Source organism: Pogoniulus pusillus, chromosome 12 (genome assembly GCF_015220805.1).
Source record: "Pogoniulus pusillus isolate bPogPus1 chromosome 12, bPogPus1.pri, whole genome shotgun sequence".
In the NCBI taxonomy this organism is placed as follows: Eukaryota; Metazoa; Chordata; class Aves; order Piciformes; family Lybiidae; genus Pogoniulus; species Pogoniulus pusillus.
In genome coordinates this window covers 19225590-19251402 of record NC_087275.1, presented here as the reverse complement: position 1 = coordinate 19251402, position 25813 = coordinate 19225590, and the positions used below count along the sequence as shown (strand labels likewise).

Here is a 25813-nt window from a genome sequence, read left to right as displayed (position 1 = left end):
AAAATACAACTGTAGTGTAGCCATTGCTTACATCTATCTACCTTACAATTCATGCTGAACAGAGGTGAGAAATAAGTGTGAGAAGGCAAAAATGTTTGCTATACATAGTCTCCCAAAGCAGGGATGAGGTGGAGGTGGTGCTAGCATCTTTGCAGGGGCAGTGAGGGGAGCACTGGAGCAAAGGTGATAATTCTAATAAAGTTAGGCTTTCCTCCAGAGGGATGGAGAAATGCCTTTCACTAAGCAAAAGTTTCGAGTGCTGAGGTGCCCCTAAGTACCACACCCACGGACCCTCAGCGTCATCGGAAATTGCTCCGTGTGAAGAGCTGGGAAATCTGCCTGAAGCGGCAGACAGGAACAGTCGGTCACGTCTAAATCCACTGTATTTGTGATGTGGTTGCAAACACACTTGTGCTGCTACCCAGGCCGTTCCGGAGCTCCGTCAACACCAGAGGGGACCACCGTGCCAAAGTTACCGGTAGCCCAGGGTACGCCTGAGAACCTGCAAGACAACGTGCTTTAAAACGGAGGTTTGGTCCCCGCAGCACAAGATCCTTGCTTCGTTCTCTTCGTCCCGCACCGTTCCAAGGCACCGCTGGCCCGCCACCCGATTCCCGGCACCATGCTGCGAGCTGCAGCTTGTCCTTGTCGGTCCCCGGCCTGGCCGCAGTGAGGGTCGTCGGGCGGCCTGGCCTGACCTGTCCCGGGCGAAAGCGGCAGCTGCGGCGCCAGCGCTCTCCCGACCCTCAACCGCAAACGGGCGCCCGCTGCACACGCGCCCTATGACACCGCCCCCAGCTCACAGAGCGGCCCCGCCCACTATAGTAATTCACCGCCTTGTTGAGTGAATCCTTCCGCCGCGCGCTCTCTCCTTCCCCTGCCGGTGCTCTTTTCCCCTCACCGCTGTACTCCCGCCGTCACCTCTGCACATTTACCGCGGGCACACGCGTACCCTCTTCTCGAGTGTCCCTCAGATTGTTCTCAGGCGCTTGACCCAGAGGACTACTTTTTTTAACCCCGCCCTTCCTGGGGGCGTGGCCGGCGCAGGTGGCAGCGGCGGCGCTGTGGTCGGTGTTGCGGTTCAATGGCGGCAGCGCGGAGGCTGCGTTAGCCCTGGCGCGAGGGGAGGGGATCCGGCGCGCGAGAGCGAGCGCGACGTGCGGCGGGGGGCGGGGGCGGCTCGCTCCCGCGCGAGGAGGAGAAGGGAGGGGGGGCGGTTGGCGGTGGGGGAGGGGCGGCGCTGACAGGGCTATGCCGAGCCGGGCCCTGCCCGCGCCAGCCGTTGCCTGAGCCCTAATCCCCGTCCGGGCAGCAACGGCCGCCGCTAGCAGCGATTGTGCCGAGCAAGCGAACAAGCGAGTGGCAGCCGCCGGGACAGGGCCACGATGGGTGAACCCTCGGCCTCATCCAACTCCGGTGGCGGCGTGTCCCTGTCGCTCATTGAATCAGGTAAAACCACAGGGGTGCGAGCGGCCGCGGGCCAGGGCGAAAGCTGCTGCCGGTGCCGCCGCCGCTCCCTGCCGCCATCTTCCTGACCGTGATTATGAATTACAGTCATTTCAGGAGCTACTCCCCCCAGCCCCTGCCAGCCCCGCACTCATCCCCAGTCTTTCCCCGTGTCTCTTGCAGAGCTCTACTTCCTCATAGCTCGGTTCCTGACCACCGGGCCCTGCAGAAGAGCGCTGAAGGTGAGTACAGGTGTGCCGCACACTCACCTGGGCGCACAGACTCTGACCCCCCAGCCATTCGCTGGCGCAGAGAAGATTGAAGGGGAAGTGTGAACAGCCGGTTCCCCCGACCCTCCCCCCCCTCCCTAGCTCTTTTGCGGCAGCAGCCGCTTGAAAAGCCAAAGGCTCGCTCGTCCCTAACTGTAATCTTTCTCTTTTCTCTGCAGGTGCTGGTGCAGGAACTGGAGCAGTACCAGGTCTGTGTGGGCTTTGATAAAATCGTTGTTCTTGCTGTAGTCAAAAGTTTCCTTTACTTTTCGAGTCATTCGACTTTCTGCCACTCTACTGTCTCAACTTTTTCCTCAACACGTTGTTTGGGATGTGATATGTTCCTCTCTTTTAACTCACTTTTTTTTTTTTTACTCCTTCCTTTCAGTTGCTTCCTAAAAGGTTGGATTGGCAAGGAAATGAGCATTATAGAAGTTACGAAGAATTGGTGAGACTTTTTTCGCTTTTAAAACTTTTAATTAGAATGAGAACATTGATGATAGTGCCCTTACCTTTAAAAGTAGGCCCAAAACTTTACCTTCTAATTTCATTCTGTCTGTTAAGACATTTGAGTTATTTTGGAAAGGGCCTTTAATTTCTTTATATTAGGTTAACAAAAACGTAAGTGATGTTTTAAATTAAAGATATTGTTTACATAGCAGAGGTGGAGCCTGGTGTTGTGCATTGGTACATGCCACTGCCTACATATAGGGAAGAACCAATCTGAGGCAAGGTTTCATTTCAGAGTCGCATGAGCAAGTTTGTTACGTGCGTTTTGATTTGACAGTATTTATTTTCTGGTTGGCTTCCTTCATCAGTCCCTTTCCACAGATTAGGAAATGAAATCGCTGTTCAGAAATCAAGGGTTGACAATTCTAGTGCCTGTGATTATGCTCCTTATCTCTGGCTACTCACTGGTCATAGCTTTGTTTTTAAGTATTAGAAAGATTTGAGTCATCTCTCAGCAACCTGTACTTTATGCCTTCTATGGCTGATGTTTGCTTGAAATGTTTTCACTTCTATGCATTTCAGAATGGAAGGCTGTATTTCTCTCGGTGTTTTGGTTTATTGCTTCTTAAAAGGAAAACATATTTGGCAGTTGAATATTGTGAAATGATGGTCTGGTGGTGCCTCCCAATATGGTTTTATCCTGCTTTGTTGTAGTGGATCATGTTTTCTTTGAACAGATGCTTATTCTTGCCTTTTTTTCTTCCTCTAAGATTCAGGCATTCCAGGTTATTTGACTAACTTCTTCCTTACCTGTCAGTTTATGTACTTTATATTTAAATCCCATTGACTGTCTTGTGTAACACTTAAAGATCTCTGAATCGTATTTGTATACAGAAGGAATGAAATTTTAAGACATTTTCTTGATAATTTAAGTGCTACTTAAAATGATAAACTGGATTCCATTACTTGTCAGAGTGATCAGTGGAGTAAATGAGATTTTAAATTAGTGCTTCTAAGTCACTAAAAAGGCTAGTCTTGCTAAACAGGGATACTTTTCAAGCTCTGACTTGAATTGAGCGAACATGAAAGTAGCATTACATTTAGAAAAGATAATTTATTTTTTCTTTGTTGATTGGTTGTTGGTTTTTTTTGACCCCAGTTCTTCTGGTAAAAAGTGGTGATGTTGGGAGATGTCATATGTGGATTCTTCTGTCTTAAGTACAGTTCTTTTAGCTGCTTGTTATGCGTATGCAGTTGTCAGATTAATTATTTAAAGTGAGCTGCTTCTATCTCCTTTTCCAACACAGTTTAAAGGAAATCTCTGCACAGGGTAATAGTACTTCAGAATATCCAAATTAATCTTCTGAATCCTTTAATTTCTGCTTCTGAGGGGCTTTGGGGGCCTCTTGTGCCACTGGTCTCACTCTGAATTTGCAGAGACCACAGACAAATGTGATCATTTTCCTCTTTGTTCCTCATGGAATTAGAGCAAGACTTTAAAGCAACTGTTCTTTCCGAAATCTGTCTGTAACTAAAGGAAATGAGTTGCAGGATTTTGTATGCATGCTTCTATTGGGGATTGTGTTTAGAACATGTACTTCCTGATGATGGCATGCAAATAGGATGGTTTATAATGCATGGCATCAAATGTGCTCAGCTTTCTGTCTTGAATGTTGTGGCTGGTACTGCTCTATACCAATGCAAGAAGTCAAGTTTGTAGAGAAATTGTGGAAAAAAATAGTTTTGTAAATCTTTTTCATAATCAGCCCGAAGTGTCTGATGAGCTGACTTGCTTGGATATGATTGATTGTGTGATAATACTAACTATTTGAGTGATAGTACTATCTCCCTCCAGGAATACAACCTAAAGCCCTGCAATCTTTTTATACGTTACTTGGATTTTTGTTGTTAAAACAAGTATTAGGTTCTGTCTTAAATCATTCATTCCCAATACTTTGTGTGCATTTGGGAAACTTTTAATTGTACAGATATTATATGACAGCGTGTGGTACTTTTATTCCCACTGTTCTGATGGTATCAGCTTTGTCCTCATCTAAGTTCAGTCAGTAAGCTTAGGGAATAGCAGCATGAGTGCAAGCTGCTTCTGTTGGTGTTCTGAGCTACATGGGCAAGAGGCCACATACCTGTGTTGGTGTGGCACTCTGTCTCTCCTGGATGTATTGGCTGGGAATATTCTGACTGCTGAAGTAGCAGTATGGTTTCTGTGTCTAACTGGTTTTTATGTGGCCAGGTGAGAGAGTGGGGTGAGCATGAGGCTCTTTGTGCCTGCTGATTCAGACCTTCTCGATGGATTAAATTTATGGTTCAAAGGTTTGGTTTACCTGAGTCTGTGTAAATTCTGTTGTGCATAGTAAACTTATTCATTACTGTGATTGACTTTATAGTTACACAAAGATTTTTTTTTTTTTAAAGAAGGAGGAGGTGGGAGAGGGTAGATGTAGACAGTATGGAATCTTTCTTGAATGGACAGATGACTATTTTAATCTTTTTAGCTAAAGGAAGTAGGGCAGTCCTGTGCAGTGTAGTACTGGTTCTTCAAGGAAATTATTTTCAGAGCGATTGTCCTCAAACTTAGTAGTTTGCAGTTTACTGAGCAAGTGCTGTGTGACTGAAGTACTAGATGCAAAACTTGTTGTGCTTGGTTACAAAAAAATTCTCTGTGATCTTGAGTTATGAGAGTTTGAGGGCTTTTTTTTAACTTTTTAATAAAAATCATTGGGTGAATTGGGCAAAGACTCATTGTAGAGCGCTCCAGGGATGAATGGCATGTATGTGAATATTTCAGGCTTTCAGTAGCAAAAGACTGATTTGCAGTAAATACTTCTACTGGAGTTATTTTTACTACAGTTTGCTCACTGAATTTGCAAGATTAGAGCTTAACAGAACTGAAATATTTAAACTGTGTTTAACATTGATGCTTTTAAATACATCTGTTCTGGATGTACAGTATATATTAATACTTGCATTTCTGTCAGGTGCTGTCCAACAAACATGTGTCTCCAGACCATTTGTTACAAATTTGCAAACGTATTGGCCCTATACTGGATAAGGAAATTCCACCCAGCATTTCGAGAGTGAATTCTTTGCTTGGTGCAGGGAGACAGTCATTGTTACGTACAGCAAAAGGTATGGTTTATTCATTCAAATGGGTATGATACATTTTCATAAGTACGGGAAGAGGACTTAAAAGTGGTGAGCCAAAATTGGTCTCTATTTCTGTGCTGTGTTTAATCAACCAAAACACTAGCAATCTGTGTATTAATTGTTGTGAAGAGAAGGTTTTAAGTTACAAGAATTAATCTTGAGTGCTGAGGCTGCTGAACATGGCCAGTAAGTGCTACTGCAATATAATGAATCATCAGGACAGAGGTGCTACTCCTCTTGCTTCTCCTGACACTCCTGGTTGTGTTGGTCTATGTTGGTAGCTGTTGTACTCAGTTCAGTGCAAGTATGAGTAGCACTGGTTGTATGAAAGTTTTCTCGGTTAATGCACACGTCATCAAATATAGTGCCTGTGAATTCTGTACATCACAGGACAAAGTAACTTAAAGGCAATTATTTGCAAGCAAGGCCTAAGAAAGTCCACACTTTATTTGACAGAGTAGATTTAAGCTTTAGACTTTCCTCTTTGAGTGTGTCTAGGAGGCAGGTGTTCATGTGTTTGTATGAAGTTTTGGTGGGTACCTGGATGCTATGATGTGGGGCTGGTTTCTGGGATGCCATTGTGTTTTCACTTATCTGCCCTGCTTTAAAGGGTACACACTGAATAGCAGTGACTGCTCTATCCTGAAAATCAGGACTGCAATCATTTCAGTGTGAATGTGTGAAAACAGCTGTCAGTGTAGGGGCTATTTGAAGAATCATGGAATTGAGGTAATCTAGTTAAATAATTTCACACTAGTGTTTAATAAATATTTTTATTATTTATCTATAAATATTAATGAAAATGTTAAAAATTATAAAATGTTTTGCACTGAGAATGAGTGGAAAATGTTCAGCTGAAATATCAGTTTTGTCTTGCATAAGCTGCAGAGGCATCACCATTAGAAGTAATTTCAGTGTTTGGTGGTTGGTTGTGTTGGAATTTTTTCCTCCCCCTGTTACTACGTTAAATGGATTTTTTTTCTTTCCTGTGATGCTACACTGTTCATAAAAAGTTTTGAGGCGTTAAGTGTTCCTATTTTTGTAGTTGTTTCAGTACTGTGTTTGAGACCTCCTACAGATACATTCTTTGCCGTAGTTTGGCACTGCAGCTCTCTTGGCATTTTTAACATAGTTTTATGACAAACTTCAACCAATTGGTTTTAAAGATTGCAGGAACACTGTTTGGAAGGGCTCTGCATTTGCTGCTCTTCATAGAGGAAGACCTCCTGAATTTCCTGTGAACTATGGCTCACCACCAAATCTTGGTAAGCTCTTTTCAACACTCATGGCTGCTGCTGTGAGCATACAATAAGTATCTTGATGCTGGCCTTGTTATGATGCTGACAATTGCACCTTAGAACTGGATCTGGAGGCTTATCTGGAGAACTTCATACGACTTCACTGGAGTTAAATATTGGGTGCAAAAATCTATTTGCAGCATTAGTGAGACAGTAGCTGCTAGGTGACATCTTATTTTATAAAGCCTCTGTATTAAGTGGGTTAACCTACAGAAAATACAAATCCTTCTCCTTTGGCTAGAGGGACTCTTGCATGATTTAAGACGTAGAAAGTCATGGGAAAATAAAGATAGCATTTAGCATTTACTTAAAGATTGATGTTTTCGTTGGAGTAAGTTTAAAATGCTGTCTTGGTTTTATACTTAGAAATAAATGCAAATACAAAAAAGACTAGCTTCATGAAATCTGAAAGTAATTTCTAGTGAGTCCTTAAGTAATATATTAATGGAAGTTAAAATCGTGCTTTAGAATGGATCTATTTTAAACATCAGTACATTCATTTTTTAAATTTCTTTATGTTCTAGTGGAAGTACATCGAGCAAAACAGTTAACTGGATATGCAAAATTCAGTACTTCATTTCCAGGAAGTATGTATCAGCATGTCAAGATGCACAGACGAATTCTTGGCCACCTTTCTTCTGTATATTGTGTTGCATTCGACAGGACTGGACATAGAATATTTACCGTGAGTTGATGAAATGGATCTGAATCTGAATGTTGTTATAGGTGGATGCAAGGAAAAGAAATTCAAAATTCATGTTAAGCTAAAACTTCTGGAGATGGTTATCAGTGGTGTTAAACATAGCTGATTAGCTCTGTCACCATGCTTGAGTAGCGTGATTTGATAATTTAAGGGCTGGAAGCAAGAAAGTAAGAAATTGTTACTTAACTGGTTGGATGTTGACATTGATATAGGAGCTTTATTCCGAGATTCAGTTGGATGTTCAGCATGTTTCACATTCTTTGTGAGGTAGCAGAGAAAAGATGGATTTTACAGAGCAGTACTTTCTTGGCCCTTGTTACTACTGTAAGAAAACTTTTCGGACTTATCCCAGGCTTTCTGCATTATATGGTATAGATCTGTGATGGTTGCAGTGTAATCCTGATCCATAAGTGAACATTTGGGATTATTTTAATCCTGGCTATGTGACTATTTCATTCAACCTAAGTAGCGTAGAGAAGTTCAAAGCAGAAGCATGATTTACAAAGTTGCAAATGTAGTTAGGTGCTATAAAGGAAAGCTGAAACTTTTATGCTGAATGCCTTTGAAATCCTTGCTGAACATAATAAATATTTCTTTCTAGGGCTCAGACGACTGTTTGGTAAAGATTTGGTCAACTCATAATGGCAGGTTATTTGCCACATTACGAGGACATTCAGCAGAAATTTCTGATATGGCTGTCAATTATGAAAACACTATGATAGCAGCTGGAAGCTGTGATAAAATGATCAGAGTGTGGTGTCTGAGAACTTGTGCACCGGTTGCGGTCCTCCATGGACACACAGGGTCCATTACCTCATTACAGGTAAGAGGTTTTTAAAGTATTTGTATATATTGAAGCACAAATAATGTGGATAGATTGTAAGAGGCAGACAGTCTGCAAAACACAAAAAAGATAAGTTTCACTTGAATCATAGAGCAGAAAACAAGAAATTTTGGGGAAAGAAAAGATTCAGTTACACCTTATTTGGAAAGTTAAGATTCTGCTTTAGTAGTAGGATTCTGATCATTGTGACACACTAAGATTAGCTATGTATCTCATTGGTAAGAAACAACCAGTTTCCTTGGTTGGTTGTGGAAATTGAGAAGCATAGTTACTTGAATGCTTTACACCAATAGAGCTTTCTGTCTGTGGTGTAACTTCTTGAAAAGACAGATTAGTACCTTATTTTCTGTGGAGAAAAGTAGTGGTTGCTGTTACTGGGTTAAGAAGTAATTTGCCGAGTGTACATCTTCCTTTTGCATGTCCAAGTGCAAGGAACTGAGGTTCTGTTTCCCATGAGTAGCAAATAACTTTCACTGTGCCTGTTGCTGTGGTTTTACACATGACTGAAATTATGGCTGTGTTGACTGCCTATGGGAATATTAAAATCTGAACATTTAAATATCTGTCAAAAATTAGTCAAAACCACAGGAGAAACCTACTTTAAAAAGAACAAAAGAAAACAAACCCCAAAACACCCAAGGACAAAAGCAGAAGGGGGGATGAGGAAAGATTCCTTGCTACTCTGAGATTCTTGAGTGTTTAAGTGAAGATAATGACAGTGACAGGAGTACTTCACTAATAGTAATATTTGAGCTGTTAGAATCAAAGAGAATTTCTGGGAAAAAATACCATGTCTGCCTGTTGCTGGAGACATAGTAAGCTGGTTTATGTGGATGAGTGTTCTGATCCAGTATGTCATTTTTTCAACTTTTGTGATACGGGTATTTGCCTTACTCTCAAAATACAAGTTATTTCAAGTGTGCAAAGATGATCAATGTAATATGTTGCATATTTAAATATGAAGATGTTATTATGCTTTATGTGCTGCTGGTAGTCCTTTTGGATTCAGTATCATTTTGGCTTCCGTAATTTGTTATTTAACAAGTAAACTTGTAGTTCATTTTGCGGATTTGCTTAATTTTCCAGTAAGACAAACAGACTTATTTTGAGGGGTGAAGAATGGCTACCTGCCAGCTTCTGAAATTCAGTACAAAAAATAATTTTGTGGTTTTCTCAAAATTATTGCCTCTGAGAGTAATCTTCATATTTGCAGTTACTATGGCACTCACTGCACGGGGATATTTGGGGTTTTATTTTTTAATGATTAAGTGCTTCTCTGTGGTGTTCATTGTAGTATGATGGATTTTGGGTTTTGTTTGGTTTTTTTTTTTTAATGTAAGCATTTTTGTTGTAGTATTAGCATGTACAACTTCATTTCCAACAGTTGTAGCAGTTGGTGAGCACTTTGATCAACTTGTGTGACTTGCGTTTTGTAAAGTTTTTTGAAGGACAGCTTCATGCATAGCAGTAAATCTGTATTAAAGAAGTGTGCATGAGGACTTGCTGTAATTCCATGTGTGATGCTGGGTTACACATGCTTGCTCTGTTTTGTATGATTAAGCAGGGCATAAGTTACAATTTTAAAAGCTGAGCCTGTTTAGTGAAACTTTTCAAACTTTTTCAGTCTGCCTTGCTCATTATTTAATTCATTGACATAAATTAAGTGAAAGACTGTGGCTAGTGTAGACTTCAAAAACAAAGCAATGAATGAATCAGTTTTATATTATGCAATCATTGAGATGTAGACCACAAGCTTACTTTAAAGTATATTTTTTTTAAGTATTAAAAATGACATTTGACACCTTCAGCAGTTCTAGTTAAAAAACACCAAAGTACATCAAAATTTTACTTAAACATTTTTTAGAGGTTCATAAGCAGTTTTTAAATATCTTTTTGTGTATCTTATTTTGCTTTTTTCTGTAGTTTAGTCCAATGGTGAGAGGCTCTATGCGATACATGGTCTCTACAGGTGCAGATGGAACTGTTTGCTTTTGGCAGTGGGATGCAGACTCCATGAAATTCAAGTATGTGAATGTGTTGCTAGTTTTTCTGTCTTGCTATGCCCAGTTAAAATGAATGGCAAAAAAAAAAAAAGCTTGGATTGGGTTGGTTTTGGTTTTTTTTCGGTGATAATAAAGGTATTTATGGAAATTATCTATTACATAATTATTTTAAAGCACCATCACTAGCTGTATTTTTCACAGATTTACATTATTCTGTTGACCTGGGAGATTAGTCAAAAATTATATTGACTTATTACTACTAAAAGTACAAATATAAGACAACTAGAATGCTTTTTTTTTTTTAATCAGTACTTTAGAAAGCAGAAGATTATTTTACTTTGTAATTCAAAGTTGTGGTCTTAAAGTGGTAGAATTGCAGCAATAATTATGAGAGACTAGTTTCAAGTGAAGAATTTTTTAGGATTGTAAGTTATAGGCAGAAGGTGTTTAAACTGGATCCTTACTTAGTCTCCTTATAATATTGGAGGAATTTGAGATGTAAAACATTGTTTAGATGAGTTTAAGCATAGAATTAAATGGATTTAATCATTGATAGGTCTCAAAGCAGCATTCTTTGAATCTCCATACTGTGTATCATACAAACCTGAGAAGTATACTGAGGGTTTCAACATTTCCTTTTAGAAACAGAAAAGCAATAGAATAATGAATAGAAACCTATGATGCCAGTAAATGGCACACTTTGCTGGGTTTCTCCTTAATGTAATTCTTAGTAGATACTTTCTGTGAGATAATGACTACATCAGCTCAACTGAAAGAGTACATACATGACTTGCAGAACAGGAAACTAGCTTTTTTTAATCCCCCTTTTGCATAACTTTTATATCACGTGAGGGCAGGAGTTTAGTACTTTGTGAATATTTTATGGAGAGAGTAAATCATACTTACAGCAGGATTAAAGAGAATAAGCATTCTTTGTCATTCCATATTATCTTTGATAGGCAGTAACATCTTGCAGAAAAAGTTACAAGCTGTGTGGGCTTCAAATATCACTTGTGTATCTGTGTACAGTAGTTTTGAAAAGTAAACCTTGTTACTCATCCTCCTGCACAAGATTTACAGCTTTTAAGAAGTATCTGTTAATGGCAGGTATTTCAAGAAACATGTCGTTATGTTTTGAAATGTTGATAAAAAGCCAAGTTCTGTGGCATGTGTATTTACAAGCATTATTTTCTTTTTAAGCAATCGGCCAGTGAAATTCACAGAAAAACCCAGACCCGGGGTTCAGATGCTTTGCTCTTCATTCAGTGTAGGTAAGTCATGCACAGATTGAGTTCAGCATTGTGATTTCTCTTCTTTCTTCATAAGTCGTTATTATGATGCTCTGGTTCTGACAGCTTTATCATCTATGAAAACAGCAGCTGTGTAGTAAGTAATTACATCTGTGTGTTTTGTTACTCTCCAACATAAATAATGTGATTTAACTGTATCTAACAGCAAGGCAACTAAGTGGTACTCTGTGTGTGTCATCATTGGTGATTTTACAGGAGTAAGAGTCACCTGATGCTTGTTAACTTTTTATCCATCTATACTGAATTTTTTTAAAATTAATTCATTAGTATCATGTCAGAGATTTGCAAAATCAGTTCTCAAAGATACCAGAGTCCACAGCAGAGAAAGTTGTTACTGCCACTATAGTAGGTATGGCTGATTCTGTGCCAGCTGTATGCAGCGATAATCATAAAAATCTCTTCTTTCTTAATAATGCACAAATGTGTATCTCTAAACATGCAGCATTCCTGGTTTGTAGTTTTTTTTCATTCTTGTCATGTGGGTGTCCTGTGTGAGGGCTTACTGGTACCAGATGGCATGAACATTAGAAGACACTTGGAAATTTCAAAAACAAAATACAAATAAAATTGTGACTCATCACTGTTGTCAGGATATAGACTTGTGACTTGTTTGGCTTTGTGAGGTTTTGAGGTTTTGTTTTTTTGGGATTTTTTTTTTTGGACAGCATTTACAGAGGCTGAGAGGCAGATCTTGGTCCTGCTGCCACCACAGCTAAATACTAGTATACTTGTACTGGTGCGTCTATCTGGGTTTGAAGCAATTCACATGCAACAAATGAAACATGCTACAGTAAAGAGTCATGTAGATAATCCTGATGATAACAAGTGATCTTCCCTGTAATGGAAGGCTTCTCTATGCAATTAGTAGGGTTAAATGGTTCAATGTTCCCCTGCTTGCATATTTTTAAATCTTTTCAACACAAAATCTTTACTGTGACTGAGAGAGCTTTTTGGGACAAGAAGGGGATTTCCTTTCAGATCTGTATGTCAGTGAAAAACACACTCCAGTTTTTTTTGTTGTGTTGGATTTTTTTGCTTGGTTTTGTAGTGGTGTGTTTGTTTTTTTTACTAGACGTGAGAAATGTTAGTTATTTCTTGTGCAGTAGCTTAATTATTACTTGATTTTTACAGGTGGTATGTTTTTAGCAACTGGCAGCACTGACCATGTCATCAGGATGTATTTTTTTGGCTCTGAAACACCTGAGAAAATAGCTGAATTGGAAAGTCATGCTGTAAGTAAGATTATTAAACCTAGTAATTACTCACTTCAAGCAGTACTGAAGTTGCAGGTCAGTATTGTTAGTGCGTTTATGGCACTGTTCTTGTACTGAATATTTTTAAAACTTAGGCAGAATTTCAGCCAGTTGGCTCACTATGACTTCACCATCAAAAAGGCTGGAATGTATCACAATGATATTTAGAATCATGCCTTTTATTTGGATTGTCGTATGTTTGGTTTGCTCAATTGGTTCTCTCTGCTGCAAGTGTGCCTAGCCTTCATCATACAATGTGTTGTATATACAAGATGTAAATAGACTGAAGTTACTTACCTTTTGACACCTTTTGTGTTAAATCTTTAAATGAGATTTGATTTCTGGAATTTTACTTCTGTTCATCTTGATCTTTACATCTTAAGTGGTTATGCAAGCTCCTGCATACTTTATAAGAGACAGATCCACTTGCTGGCTTAGTGTTGTTTCTCCATGTGTTTTATGTAATGTGTGCTGTCTGTCTTTGCTTGCTTTCTTGATATTACTGACACCTGTTAGAAGCAGAATTTCATAGTTTTTTTCCTTCTCATTATTTTAGTTTGTATACCTAAGTCCATCAGACTTTGTCTTCTAAGGAATGTGAAGGAAGTCTGGTTTACTTGGCCTTTAGCAAATGAATGTCATTTTTTTTCCAACACTTAATGCCCAAAGAATCGGTAGTTTTTAGACTTAATTGAACCCTGAAAGCTCTTTCAAGGGCAGCACTTAATACTTTTCATTTGGTTTGTCATAATTTGTTTAATGCTGAGTCATATTTTAATCATTTATGTTAATGATAAGACTTGATCAATGTGTGTTTTGTATGTTGCGTGCTATATCCTTTTCCTGTAGTTTTTGTTATGGTACAAGTGAGTAACTAATTATATATTTCCTTAGGGAATATGTGAGTAGAAGGAGTAGCAGTTTCCTGTCAATTACAATTGTCTTAGGCTATTGGAAATACGTATTCAAATATGAATTAACTGGTTGCTGAGTTATTAGACAATTACTTTGTTAGTCTTTCATATTGGGATTTTATTAATAACTTGAGCTTAATATTTAGTGAATCCTGGTAAGCATTTGTTGGACATGCATCTTGCAGTTAAAACTTAAAAGTTCTACAATATGCATTTTTTTCACTGTTTCAGATTGTTTCCTGTTCAAAAATGTAATTTCTTTAAAAATGTATTTTTTTCTTGCAGGACAAAGTTGACAGCATTCAGTTTTCTAACAGTGGTGATAGGTACGTTGAAAGATCCTCAGTTATGAGCAAACAGTATACTATTTTGGAATTATGAATGTATTGTTGTTCTTAACTGGAAGCTTCCAGTTAGAAATTTCTATTAATTTAGAACTCAAGGGGGAAATTTGGACTAACATAGAGCATAGTTAAGTTTCATCTGTCTGTCTCAGCTTTTTATTTGTCTTTGCTGGACAATGAACTGGCTGGAATTCGATTTACCAAAAATTATGTAACTACTTTTTAATACACCAGATATGTTTGTGCCTTCATAAACCTCCCCTTCTCCCTCATTTCTTTTTGGTTTGAGGAAGTATTGGATCAAAATAGGAAGTGGCATATTGCAATGCAAGTGGTCTAAAATAAATTTTAATCCTTTTCTTTGTAGCCTGCTATTATTTTTTAGTGGAAATGGATTGGATAGAATTTTGTGCTGATTGGAGTGGTGGAGGAAGTGTTGTGTAAATTCAGTTTGTGAAACTTTACCCATAATTCAGTATGGAATGGAGTCAAAATTGAGCTGTGATTGGCTTATCACTGATAGAGATGTGGATTTTTGCCTTCAAGATGGATTTACATCTGCAAGCATAAGTTACGGCTTAATTTGCATTGATATTTGTTTTTCTTGATAGGCAGATAATTGTGACTAAGAATGCTAAAAAGTGTGGAAGTTGTAGTTGTCTTCCTTCTTTGAATGTGTGTCTGTGATTATACTTGTCTTTGGGGCCATCGTGTTGCACTAGCCTGTCCATGTTGCTAGTAAGGCAGTAACAAACAACAACAAACAAAGAAACCAAAACAAGGGGAAAAAAAAAGGAAACTTCTACTCTTCTGCTTGGTGCCACTTTCTATGGAATGTGTTTTAAGATTGAGAATTATTGTTAAAATTAATCCTAGCAAATTAGAGTACAGGGATGATATATCCAGCACTTAATTTTTTTTCCCTATGGAAAGGTATGTCAACTGTCCTTCTCGGGGTTGTGATTCATGGAGTACAGTTTTTCTCAAGGAATATTGGTTCTGTTGTGTTGGTACTATGTCAGATCACTAAATAGGAGTCTGAACTGCCATCATTTACACTTCAGTATCTTGATGTGAGCTACTGCTAGTCTGGTCTTTTATATACATTTGTGGCTGAGAATATCTCAGGTTTTGCTGTGCAGATCTGTTCTCACCTGTGCTTCAGCTTCTGATATAGTGTGGTTTCAGAATGGATTACTTAAAGTACTCCGTTAAAGTATTATAATTGAGAAGGAATTGAGAAATTGAGTTTAACTTTGGAACTTGCTTAATAGTGGTTGGACTTGATGATCTTCAAGGTCTTTTCCAACTATAGTAATTCTGTGTTGTATGTGCTTTGACAACTTACTCATTTTTTCAGTTCAGAAAAACTCTTTCCTGAACCTAGGGAAAGAAAGTTAATGGGAAAATAACTGTAAAGAATTCTCTTGCACACAAATTGAAAGTTTCACTTGTTAGCCTTTCACAGTATTATTTTGAATTGTGGTGCTGTGTAACTCTAAATGTATTTAAAAGCTTTTGAAGATGAATTAACTATCTTTTAAAACTTCTTCAAGGTTCATAAGTGGCAGTAGAGATGGAACAGCTCGAGTCTGGCGTTTTGAGCAAGCAGAATGGAGGAGTATTTTGTTGGATATGTCTGATCGATTACCAGGGTAGGTGAAATGTTGTCTTTCCTTAGCTGTTGTGCAGAGTCAGAAAGTTTTAATAATTCATCAAACACATTTACAGTCAACCTTGAGCATCTCTTAGCAATATTTTAAACAAGTGGTTAGGTCTTTAGGGGAGCAAACCAAGTATTTGGGTGATGTGATAACCTGCCAAACTTCAGTCTGTGCTTGAATAAATGCATTAATATTTATATGGCATTCAAATGTACACTCTGCCAAATTAATAATGTTTCCTTTAAGGAAAATGGTTAATAGTGCAGTTGATATTTTATGTCTGGTTTTCAGTTAGACACCTGATGTGTTGCAGAAAAAACATTTTTAGATTAGTGAAAATAAGGTAGATTGACCTCTCCTGGAAGGAGGTTATCATGACTGATAATAGGTGGATTTACTCTTGTCATTGATTCTTTTGTACTTTTTAACAGTATATTAATGAAATATGTTGTGGCAAACAGTTTAGTGTCATTGCAGATGATGATCAGGGTATAAACCTGAAGGGTGAATGATTTACAGTACTACAGAATGCTCAGTCAACTTTTTTAGACACTAAGCAGAAATTAATTTGTAGATAGTTAAATGAGAGAGCAGGGAGCAGACACATAAACATAAACCAGATCTTGAGTGTAGTAGTTGATTGAAGTGTAATTACAGTATCACAGTATCACCAAGGTTGGAAGAGACCTCACAGATCATCAAGTCCAACCCTTTACCACAGTGCCCAAGGCTAGACCATGGCACCAAGTGCCACATCCAACCTTGCCTTGAACTGCCCCAGGGACGACGACTCCACCACCTCCCCAGGCAGCCCATTCCAGTGCCCAATGACTCTCTCAGTGAAGAACTTTCTCCTCACCTCGAGCCGAAATTTCCCCTGGCGCAGCCTGAGGCTGTGTCCTCTTGTTCTGGAGCTGGCCATCTGAGAGAAGAGAGCAACCTCCTCCTGGCCACAACCACCCTTCAGGCAGTTGTAGACAGCAATAAGGTCACCCCTGAGCCTCCTCTTCTCCAGGCTAAACAACCCCAGCTCCCTAAGCCTCTCCTCGTAGGGCTTGTGCTCGAGGCCTCTCACCAGCCTCGTCGCCCTTCTCTGGACACGCTCAAGCATCTCAGTGTCCTTCCTAAACTGGGGGGCCCAGAACTGAACGCAGTACTCGAGGTGTGGTCTGACCAGTGCAGAGTACAGGGGCAGAATGACCTCCCTGCTCCTGCTGACCACACCATTCCTGATGCAGGCCAGGATGCCACTGGCTCTCTTGGCCACCTGGGCACACTGCTGGCTCATGTTCAGGCGGGTATCAATCAGTACCCCCAGATCCCTCTCTGTCTGGCTGCTCTCCAGCCACTCCGACCCCAGCCTGTATCTCTGCATGGGGTTGTTGTGGCCAAAGTGCAGCACCCTGCACTTTGAGCTATTGAACCCCATCCCATTGGCCTCTGCCCATCTGTCCAGGCGGTCAAGGTCCCGCTGCAGAGCCCTTCTGCCCTCCAGCTCAGTCACATCTGCCCCCAGCTTAGTGTCATCTGCAAACTTGCTGATGACTGACTCGATGCCCTCATCCAGATCATCTATGAAGATGTTAAAGAGGATGGGGCCCAGCACTGATCCCTGAGGGACACCACTAGTGACTGGCCGCCAGCTGGATGTGGCACCATTCACCACCACTCTCTGGGTCCGGCCCTCCAGCCAGTTCCTAACCCAGCACAGAGTGTTACCATCCAAGCCGCGGGCTGACAGCTTAGCCAGCAGTTTGCTGTGGGGGACAGTGTCAAAGGCCTTGCTGAAGTCCAGATAGACTACATCCACAGGCCTCCCCACATCCACCAAGCGGGTCACCTGATCATAGAAGGAGATCAGGTTAGAAAGGCAGGATCTGCCCTTCCTAAACCCATGCTGGCTGGACCTGAGATCTTTGCCATCCCTCAGGTGCGCAGTTATTGGCCCCAAGAGAACCTGCTCCATCAGTTTCCCTGGCACTGAGGTCAGGCTGACGGGTCTGTAGTTCCCAGGTTCCTCCATCCGACCCTTTTTGTGGATGGGGACCACGTTGGCCATTTTCCAGTCTCCTGGGACCTCTCCGGTGAGCCAGGACTGCTGGAAAATGATGGAGAGTGGCTTGGCCAGCTCAGCTGCCAGCTCTCTCAGCACCCTGGGATGGATCCCATCTGGTCCCATGGACTTGTGGGTGTCCAGATGGCTCAGCAGGTCCTGAACTAATTCCTCATGAATTTCCAGGGGAACACACTGCTCCCCGACCCCATCCCCCAGTTTAAGAGGCCATTTGCCTCCTCCTCCTCTCCTTACTGTTGAAAACTGAGGCGAAGAAGGCATTCAGGACCTCTGCCTTTGCTTCATCATCAGTTATAGTGTTCCCCTCCTGGTCCAGTAAGGAGTGGAGGGTCTTCTTGCCCTTGGAGGCTCTTCTTCTGGTGCAGCCATGGGAAAAAAATTACAGTGGTTTTACTAAGAAAAGGCAATGCTTGAGATTTGATTGTGGCATCTTTTAGGGTTAATATTACATTTGTAATTGTGTATAATTGGAAGAGAGGCTACTGGTTGATGTAGAATATAGATAATACTGTGCAATGGTATGTTTCAAAGCAAGCTACTTCCTTCAGTTGACTGAAATGCTGAGAAGGAGTGTTACAGTACTATATAAATGATTTTTGGGGAGAGAAATGAGGAATATTTGTTATGGAGCTCAATCTACGTTAGGAATTGGGGGAAAATCCCTAGTTAGCATAGAAATTAGCTTCTGAAACAGCTAGTTGGAATTCTCTTGACTGTAAAAAGTCCACATTTTTGAAGGAGTTACAGTAGTACTTAAATTGTTGGAGAGAGAAGACTTAATGGAAAAGGAAAGCCTTTTTCCCTTGTATCTCAGGCAGGAAAGACATTGTCTTCTGTGAAGTAAGTATGTTACAAATCAAAATTTGCTTTATAGTGAATAGCCCCAAAAAGAATGAAGTTCATGGACTGAAGTTTAAAATCAAATTTAATTCTTAACTTTCTGTCCTTTGTGTGATTATTAATAGTGAAAAACAAGTTATTTTTTTCTAATTAGAAATATGTCATGTCTGCTTAACTCCTTAAAACAGTGATACATGTTCAGAAGAAGACAAATTTATGAAGCCTAAAGTAACTATGATAGCCTGGAACCAGAATGATAACTATGTTGTTACGGCTGTAAATAATCATCTGCTCAAAGTTTGGAATTCCTGTACAGGGCAATTGCTTCATGACTTGGTGGTATGTTATTTTACTTGCTTTTTGAAGTAGATGGTCTTTCTAGAACTGCAGTAACATGTGCATGCTGGATTTATGTGATCTGATTTATCTTAAATGCTCCATATGAATGATAAGGCAATTGCAATCTGTCTTGGATGTTTTTTTGAAACCAAAACTATTTACTTCTTCCTGTGTTTGATCAAACCTTTCCTTAGCTGCTGTGTTGAACTTGATTTTCCTGTGGAATATATAAGTTTTTGTACAATAACATACTTGCCCATTGAACAGTTCACTGTTCTTTGGCAAGAGCTCTGTATTTCTTGAGTTCTTGTTTTTAATCTAGAAAATTACTGCATTTAGAATGATCAACTCTTTCTGCCTGCCTGAGGTTTTGCCCTACTTGGGTTCTATAGGTAGTAGTGCAAACACATTGCAAAAAAGCATGTATATTTGGAGGCAGCTTGTAGGAGTTTCATTTTCCAGTAGTCTAATTGTGAGGAGAATATAGTACAGTGCTTTAGGCTGTACTGTAAATATCCTACTGATGTGGATTTATGTTTTTTTTTTTTCCTTTGCATGTGATGTGCAATTTTAAATTTTAGGGGCATGCAGATGAAGTGTTTGTGTTGGAGACCCATCCTTTTGATTCCAGGATAATGCTTTCTGCAGGTCATGATGGCAACATTTTTATATGGGACATTACCAAAGGCACAAAAACGAAGCATTATTTTAACATGGTAAGATCTTTTTGTAAACTCTTTCTGAATTCACAGCAGTGTGTTCACATGACAATTCCTTATTTTTTTATCAACATACACACAGAACCATAGAATATTAGAGGTTGAAAGGGACCTCCAGAGATCATTGAGTCCAACCCCCTTGCCAAAGCACACCTTCTGCACCCTTTGGAAACAAAAAAAGGCAAACCAACCAACAAACACACAAACCCCAGAAAATCCCACAACTCTCTGAAAGACAACCAAACAAAACCCACCAAAAAACAAGACCAGTGAAATTATGAATTAGGCTTTTTTTTTTTCTAGAATTTTTATGTAACCATAGGTGCAAAGTGACCAGAAACAAGCTTTATCTCTTTCGTGTGGCTAACAACAAGGGTCAGGATTGCCATACTTGCCTCCTCTTAGTAATTCTCTTCCATTGTCTTCCTTGGATCAAGTGTACCCTGTACAAAGCTTAGAGAGCTTACTCATCTTCTACAAAACCCTTCCCTACTGCCTTCCACTGCTGCTTCCCTGAAGGACTTGAGTTGAATTCAGTTAGGAGCATCTTAATAAGCTTCTGAGACAAAGAAGAGAAGTTATGAGAATTTGCAGTGCTGTGTGAGGAATGTGAGATACGGGGGAGCAGAGCAGGACTTAACTTTGATTACAGTCAATGACTCAGCTCTTCAGACTCCACCACTTGACACTAAGGCTTTTTCCACTTGTCACTGAAGGTCTTTTTGCACCTCATTCATAATAACTATTTTCTTTGAGATGAGGTGCCATCCAAAAGGTTGAAAGGTTCTGGTTTATGCCATCATTTCAGGAGTCTTATGGACAAGTATTTATATTCTCAACTTTCTTAAAACTGGTATGTTATTACCATAAACAATAGAGAATTTTTGAAGAGCTGCTATGACTTTCCCTCCATTAAACAGCTCATGATTAATACTTTAAAATAGGTTGTGTTGTCTGAGACTAAAGTTACAATCCAGTCTTGATATTAATTCTTTAATATTTTTTCTGATTACAATCACTGATTTTTTTCTCTTTAGCTTTAATATTCCCTGTGCTTTTCTGGAAAGTGGTTTAACACCATCAGTGTACATTAGCTGCAGTTTACTGCTAAGCAGTATACAAAAGCTGTTTTTTGTTTTTCTCAATTAACATTAAGTCTATATACTCTTCAAAACTATTAAGTTTATGTACTCTTTTAGAACTATGAGTTAGGGCTTAAATTCACATGTCAAGAGAAAAAGACTTAATCTGAAGCAACAAGATTATTTATGCTTTAATGGAGATATTTAAGAACTGCATAACTGCTTTTGATGCTGTTTGCTCAAAAAAAAATTGGTCAAAGAATTTCTTTCCTTTGATCTAGATTGAAGGCCAAGGACACGGTGCTGTTTTTGACTGTAAATTTTCACCAGATGGGCAGCACTTTGCATGCACAGATTCTCATGGGCATCTATTGATATTTGGTTTTGGCTGTAGCAGATCTTACGAAAAGGTAAGTTCAGCTTTTTTATCAGAACTGTTTATTCAAGCTTTTGGTTACATTCGTTCCTCAAAAAAATCACATGTATGTGTATAAGATCTAAATAGGACTTATTCCTTGATGTCTGTGAGTGCTCTTGCATGAATCTCCTGGCAGAGCAGAAACCAATGTTTTAACATTCTTTTGCAAGCAGCATCCAGGAACCTGTATAGAACATGTTTCTATCTTCCAGCCAGCTAATCTGCATATCAGTTATTCCCCCTCAAAATTACTTTTAGTTCTAATTTCTGAAAATGGTTAACCTTTAACAATTGGAATGTATCACAACATTTATTGCACTGACAACAAGCTGTCTGTGTGTTAAGAATAGTTTGCTAGTTTATTTCAGTTTTTAGAACTTGCAGTACTCTAGGCTTTTCCTTATTCAAACCAAAATTCACTGTAGTAGTTTGAGTACAATAAGTAGAAGTAAATATTCATCCAACACTGTGGATTTTGAAGTTTTAGAAGAATGTCCGTGCATGTTTTACTTTGTTGAATCTTACCAGCCTGTTTCCTCTTTGTTTTGGTAACTATGCTTTTCTTCACTTTATCCTCATTTTTTTAATTTAAAGTTGCAATGCTAATTCTTTATTTGACATTTTAAAGACTTTTTTTTATTCTTGCTCTACATTCCTAGCTAAAATTGAAGCTTAGTCTCTTAATTACTAGAAGCAGAGATTCTGACAGTGATCTAATACTGTCCAACCATTTTTATTTAGCTGCATGGATTTAACAGACTTAGAGCTACAGGAAAAAAAAGTCAGGTGGACATTGCATGATTAAGGTGAAGCTTTACTTTGAGAGCTTAAATTGAACTTCAGACAATGAGTTCCTTGTATGGAGACCAAGGCAACTTTTCCTGATTATGTGTGTGTGTGTATGAAAATAGAATGTGATGTAAAATATTTTTAAGTGTAAAGCAGTCTTTTTTTTCCTGCAAGCTACCTCATTTTATTGTTTGCTTAAAGCATCTTGTTTTCTGGAAAAGCACTATCAAAAATGCAACATCTAGAAGGGTTAATTGTAGCTATGTGTAACTCTTGTTATGAGGAACTTGCCCTTTCGTTTACACTTAAGGAGATTTTAGGTATTCTAGTGTCCCCTTTTCTTCTCCATTTTCTAGTGTATTCCTTTTTTTTCAAGTTGATAACATCAGAACTTCATTTTTCTCTAGATTCCTGATCAGATGTTCTTCCATACTGACTACCGGCCGCTTATTCGAGACTCTAACAATTACGTCCTAGATGAGCAGACTCAACAGGCTCCTCATCTCATGCCCCCTCCCTTCTTAGTAGATGTGGATGGAAACCCTCATCCAACAAAATACCAGAGATTGGTGCCAGGAAGAGAGAATTGTGCAGATGAACATTTGATTCCTCAGCTTGGCTATGTAGCAACAAGTAAGAACAGTATTACTAAAGACCTACATCTAGAAGTTAGAGTTACAGTAATAATGCTGAATGGAAACAGAGCAGTTAAAAGTGTTCTTAAAATTATTTTACTTTCTCACATGCTATCATGTATTTATGTTCACTAAAGGTGATGAAAGGTCTCGCAGTGAACACAGTTTAAACAAACTAAAAACAATTCATCAAATAGAAGTTCTAATTATTTTCTGTGAGGACAAACTGTTTGAGTTGTAGACTCCATAAATATTCAGAATAAGTAAATGCAATAATTTCAAGGATGGTTTTCACTGTGTTTACTTGTAGAATATGTCTTTCTGTGATGTGAACAATAAAATTAAATATTTTGATAATGATTTGTTAATTTGCTAATCAGTTAGTTAAGTATGAAGTCTTTGGTTTTATTTGTGTCACACTTGCAAGGTGATGGAGAAGTGGTTGAACAAGTTATAGGCCAGCAAACAGTTGATCAAGATGAACAAGGCTTGGAGCCCAGCATTCTTGATGGCATGATTAGACAATTACAACTAGAACAAGATCAAAGACTTGGAGTTGATCAGGAATCTGCTTCTGGTGCCCCACAGAATGGAGAAGGAACACCTAGAAGAGGTTAGTACTGGCTAATAAATTCTTAGCTAATTGCTTTATCTTAATTTTTATTACCCTGTGAGATATTTAAGACAGGTTTTTACTTCAGTGTTACTCTGGGGGCTGAGATTCCCTTAACATAGTGATATCTGGTTAAGGTCTTCTTTAGTCATTAAAACATTGCTACTCCTGTGATTAAATTGGAAAACAAAAAGGAAAACATTTACTTTTAAAGAGCATTAACTGTAGCTCTTGTAGAGTGCTACATATTTAATAATACTTGCTAAGTACTCAACATTTGTTATGAGCTGTCTTTATTTTCCTGTAATGTGTGAAAAAGAAATACTTTAACATTATTGAAAATTACTTCCCTTTCTCTTTATGGATTTAAACCAGAGTCTTCTGTGATCTGTGTTCTTGTAGTTTCAGTCATGTAACTTCAGTTGCAGTAAAAACGTTTTTTAGAGCTTCCCTAGCTTCAATGATGGATGAAATAGTCCAGAAAAATAGCTCAGTCATAGTACTTCTTTCATTCTACTGAAACAGTAGTAGATATAAACATTTTAAAAGTATATGTGCAATCACACCGTGTTTTCTATGACCATGGAGATGAAAACGTGCAAAGTATTAATGTTTTCTTTTATGGTAAGAAGGAAAAAGGTTCCTGTCCTGTCTAGTCTGGGGAAAAAATGGTGGTGTTTGTGTATTTTAGCTTTCAGAAGACCAAGTTTTGATATCCAGTCTCCTCCCAATATTGGTCTGCGACGTAGTGGGCAGGTTGAAGGTGTGCGTCAGATGCATCAGAATGCTCCACGAAGTCAGATGGCTACTGAACGAGACCTTCAGGCTTGGAGACGAAGAGTTGTTGTACCAGAAATACCACCAAGTTTACTCAGGTCTGCAGACAGCCTCCTGGGCTGCAAATACCTCTAGAGAACATTGTGCTGGGTTTTTCGTTTGTTTTCTTTTCTAAATCCAGTGTTATTAGACCTAAGCACAAATTGAAATAGTTCAGTGTTATGGCCAACTGTGCTGAAAAAACTTCTAATTAGAAATTCCATTCTACAAAAATCAGTGGAAGTTTCTCTAGCTAGAGAATGATTCTCCAATCTTTCAGTATTTTAGATCATGGTTAAAAGCTAAGTCAGCTCGGTCAGCTGGATTACCTAAATTCTTGCTTTTTCTATAATAAAGGCATGTAGGTTAAAGTCATTTACATGAAAGATTTTGGAGAGCTTTGAATTTCATGAGACTGCGTGGTGGTTGATGTGTTATGACCAGGAACAGTACTGAGCAGTTGAAATGCAAAAAGCTAGCTGCTTTGAAAGGTACTATCAGTGTTCATCTGCGAAAAGGAAAATGAGTAAATGGCTAAATATTTATTTTTAATGGTACAGCCTTATGTACTGCCAAATCTCTGAAGTGTTGTGAAAGCTTTCTCAGTGTTAGGAGGCAAAATGATTGTAAAGAAAAAAATGTGGCTTTAAGACAGAGTTGAAAAAGTTTATTATGGTCTGATACTTGCAAAGAAGGGTTCTTTAATATTCTTCTTTTCTTTTGTTTACTTCTTTCTTGAAATGACAGGACATGCTGTAGGTGTTTGAGCAATAATAACATCTTGAAATTAATAATGCCATGGAATTAGGTGTTAAAGCTTCCTAAGATAGATGCTTGAAAAAGAACAAATCATTTAACTTTACAGTATTGTCAAAACAGCTGTGGAATTAGGTTTTCATTACATTCTTGTAGGAAGCAGGAAGAATATCGAATTGCAAAAGGGGAAGAAGAGAGAGATCTTTATGCAACAGAGAAGAAGAAGTCATTTGAGTCATTGGAAAAGGTATGCAGCAGCTTCTATGAAAATGGGCATTCTGTGCTCAGAGACATGTCATGACCTAAAAAATGAAAGCAGATATTTACGAAGGTATGCTTTTCAGAGGTTCCTGCTGATCTGGCTTCTGTTTCTTTGAAGGACAAGGTTTGATTTATTTCTGTGAATACATGTAATTATTTTTTTTTTTTCTTTCATTCTTATTTCCCTCCATCTAAGGTATAAGACAGGCTTGATTACAGGCCATTCTGATTTTCCTGCAGTTAGGGTTTCAAAGACATTTGCTGTAGGTCCAATGCTAAAGCATTGAGTTGCAAGTGAGAATGTTCAAAGTTCTGTGTTTGAAGAATGACAGGCTATACTGTTATTCCCTTGTTGGTTTCCTTTAGATAACAATGTTTTCTGTATGGGGCATCTTTTTCAGACTTGTCCAATTTGGAATGATGTTTTTCACAGTTACTGTATGGTAGGGATTGGAAGGGACTTCTTATGATCATCTAGTCCAATTCCCCTGCTAGAGCTGGATTACCTAGAGTAAAACACACAAGAACACATCCAGGCAGGTTTTGAATAAAGAGGGAGGAGAACCTTCCTGGACCTGCTGGCCACACTCTTCTTAATACATCCCAGGGTGCTTTTGTCTTTCTTGACCATTGTCTGTTCATTATCTGTGTTTTTCTGTGGGATGAGACTGGTAAGAAGAACCCTACTTAGTTATTGTATTGTTTTTATAAGGCAGTGGCTTGGTTTGTCTTTCAATACAAAACAATTTGATGCAAGAATTCTACTACATAATCCCCTTACCTTGGCGGGGGGGGAGGGAGGTTGAAG

General features: G+C 39.0%; 1 protein-coding gene across 1 annotated transcript in view; it reads left to right on the top strand.

Moving 5' to 3' along the window:
* Positions 1-1209: 1209 nt before the first annotated feature.
* The window catches only part of BRWD1 (bromodomain and WD repeat domain containing 1), a 52666-nt gene continuing 28062 nt past the window's right edge, over positions 1210-25813 (top strand). The window contains exons 1-20 of the mRNA XM_064152538.1: positions 1210-1449; positions 1630-1688; positions 1895-1924; positions 2104-2163; positions 5162-5312; positions 6497-6595; positions 7153-7313; positions 7933-8154; positions 10099-10199; positions 11379-11449; positions 12620-12720; positions 13941-13981; positions 15556-15654; positions 18766-18916; positions 19498-19632; positions 20999-21127; positions 22332-22557; positions 22987-23172; positions 23864-24047; positions 24901-24991. Of these exons, the coding sequence (XP_064008608.1) occupies positions 1386-1449; positions 1630-1688; positions 1895-1924; positions 2104-2163; positions 5162-5312; positions 6497-6595; positions 7153-7313; positions 7933-8154; positions 10099-10199; positions 11379-11449; positions 12620-12720; positions 13941-13981; positions 15556-15654; positions 18766-18916; positions 19498-19632; positions 20999-21127; positions 22332-22557; positions 22987-23172; positions 23864-24047; positions 24901-24991 (2361 nt within the window). The 5' untranslated portion in view covers positions 1210-1385. The remainder of the gene's footprint in view (positions 1450-1629; positions 1689-1894; positions 1925-2103; positions 2164-5161; positions 5313-6496; positions 6596-7152; positions 7314-7932; positions 8155-10098; positions 10200-11378; positions 11450-12619; positions 12721-13940; positions 13982-15555; positions 15655-18765; positions 18917-19497; positions 19633-20998; positions 21128-22331; positions 22558-22986; positions 23173-23863; positions 24048-24900; positions 24992-25813) is intronic.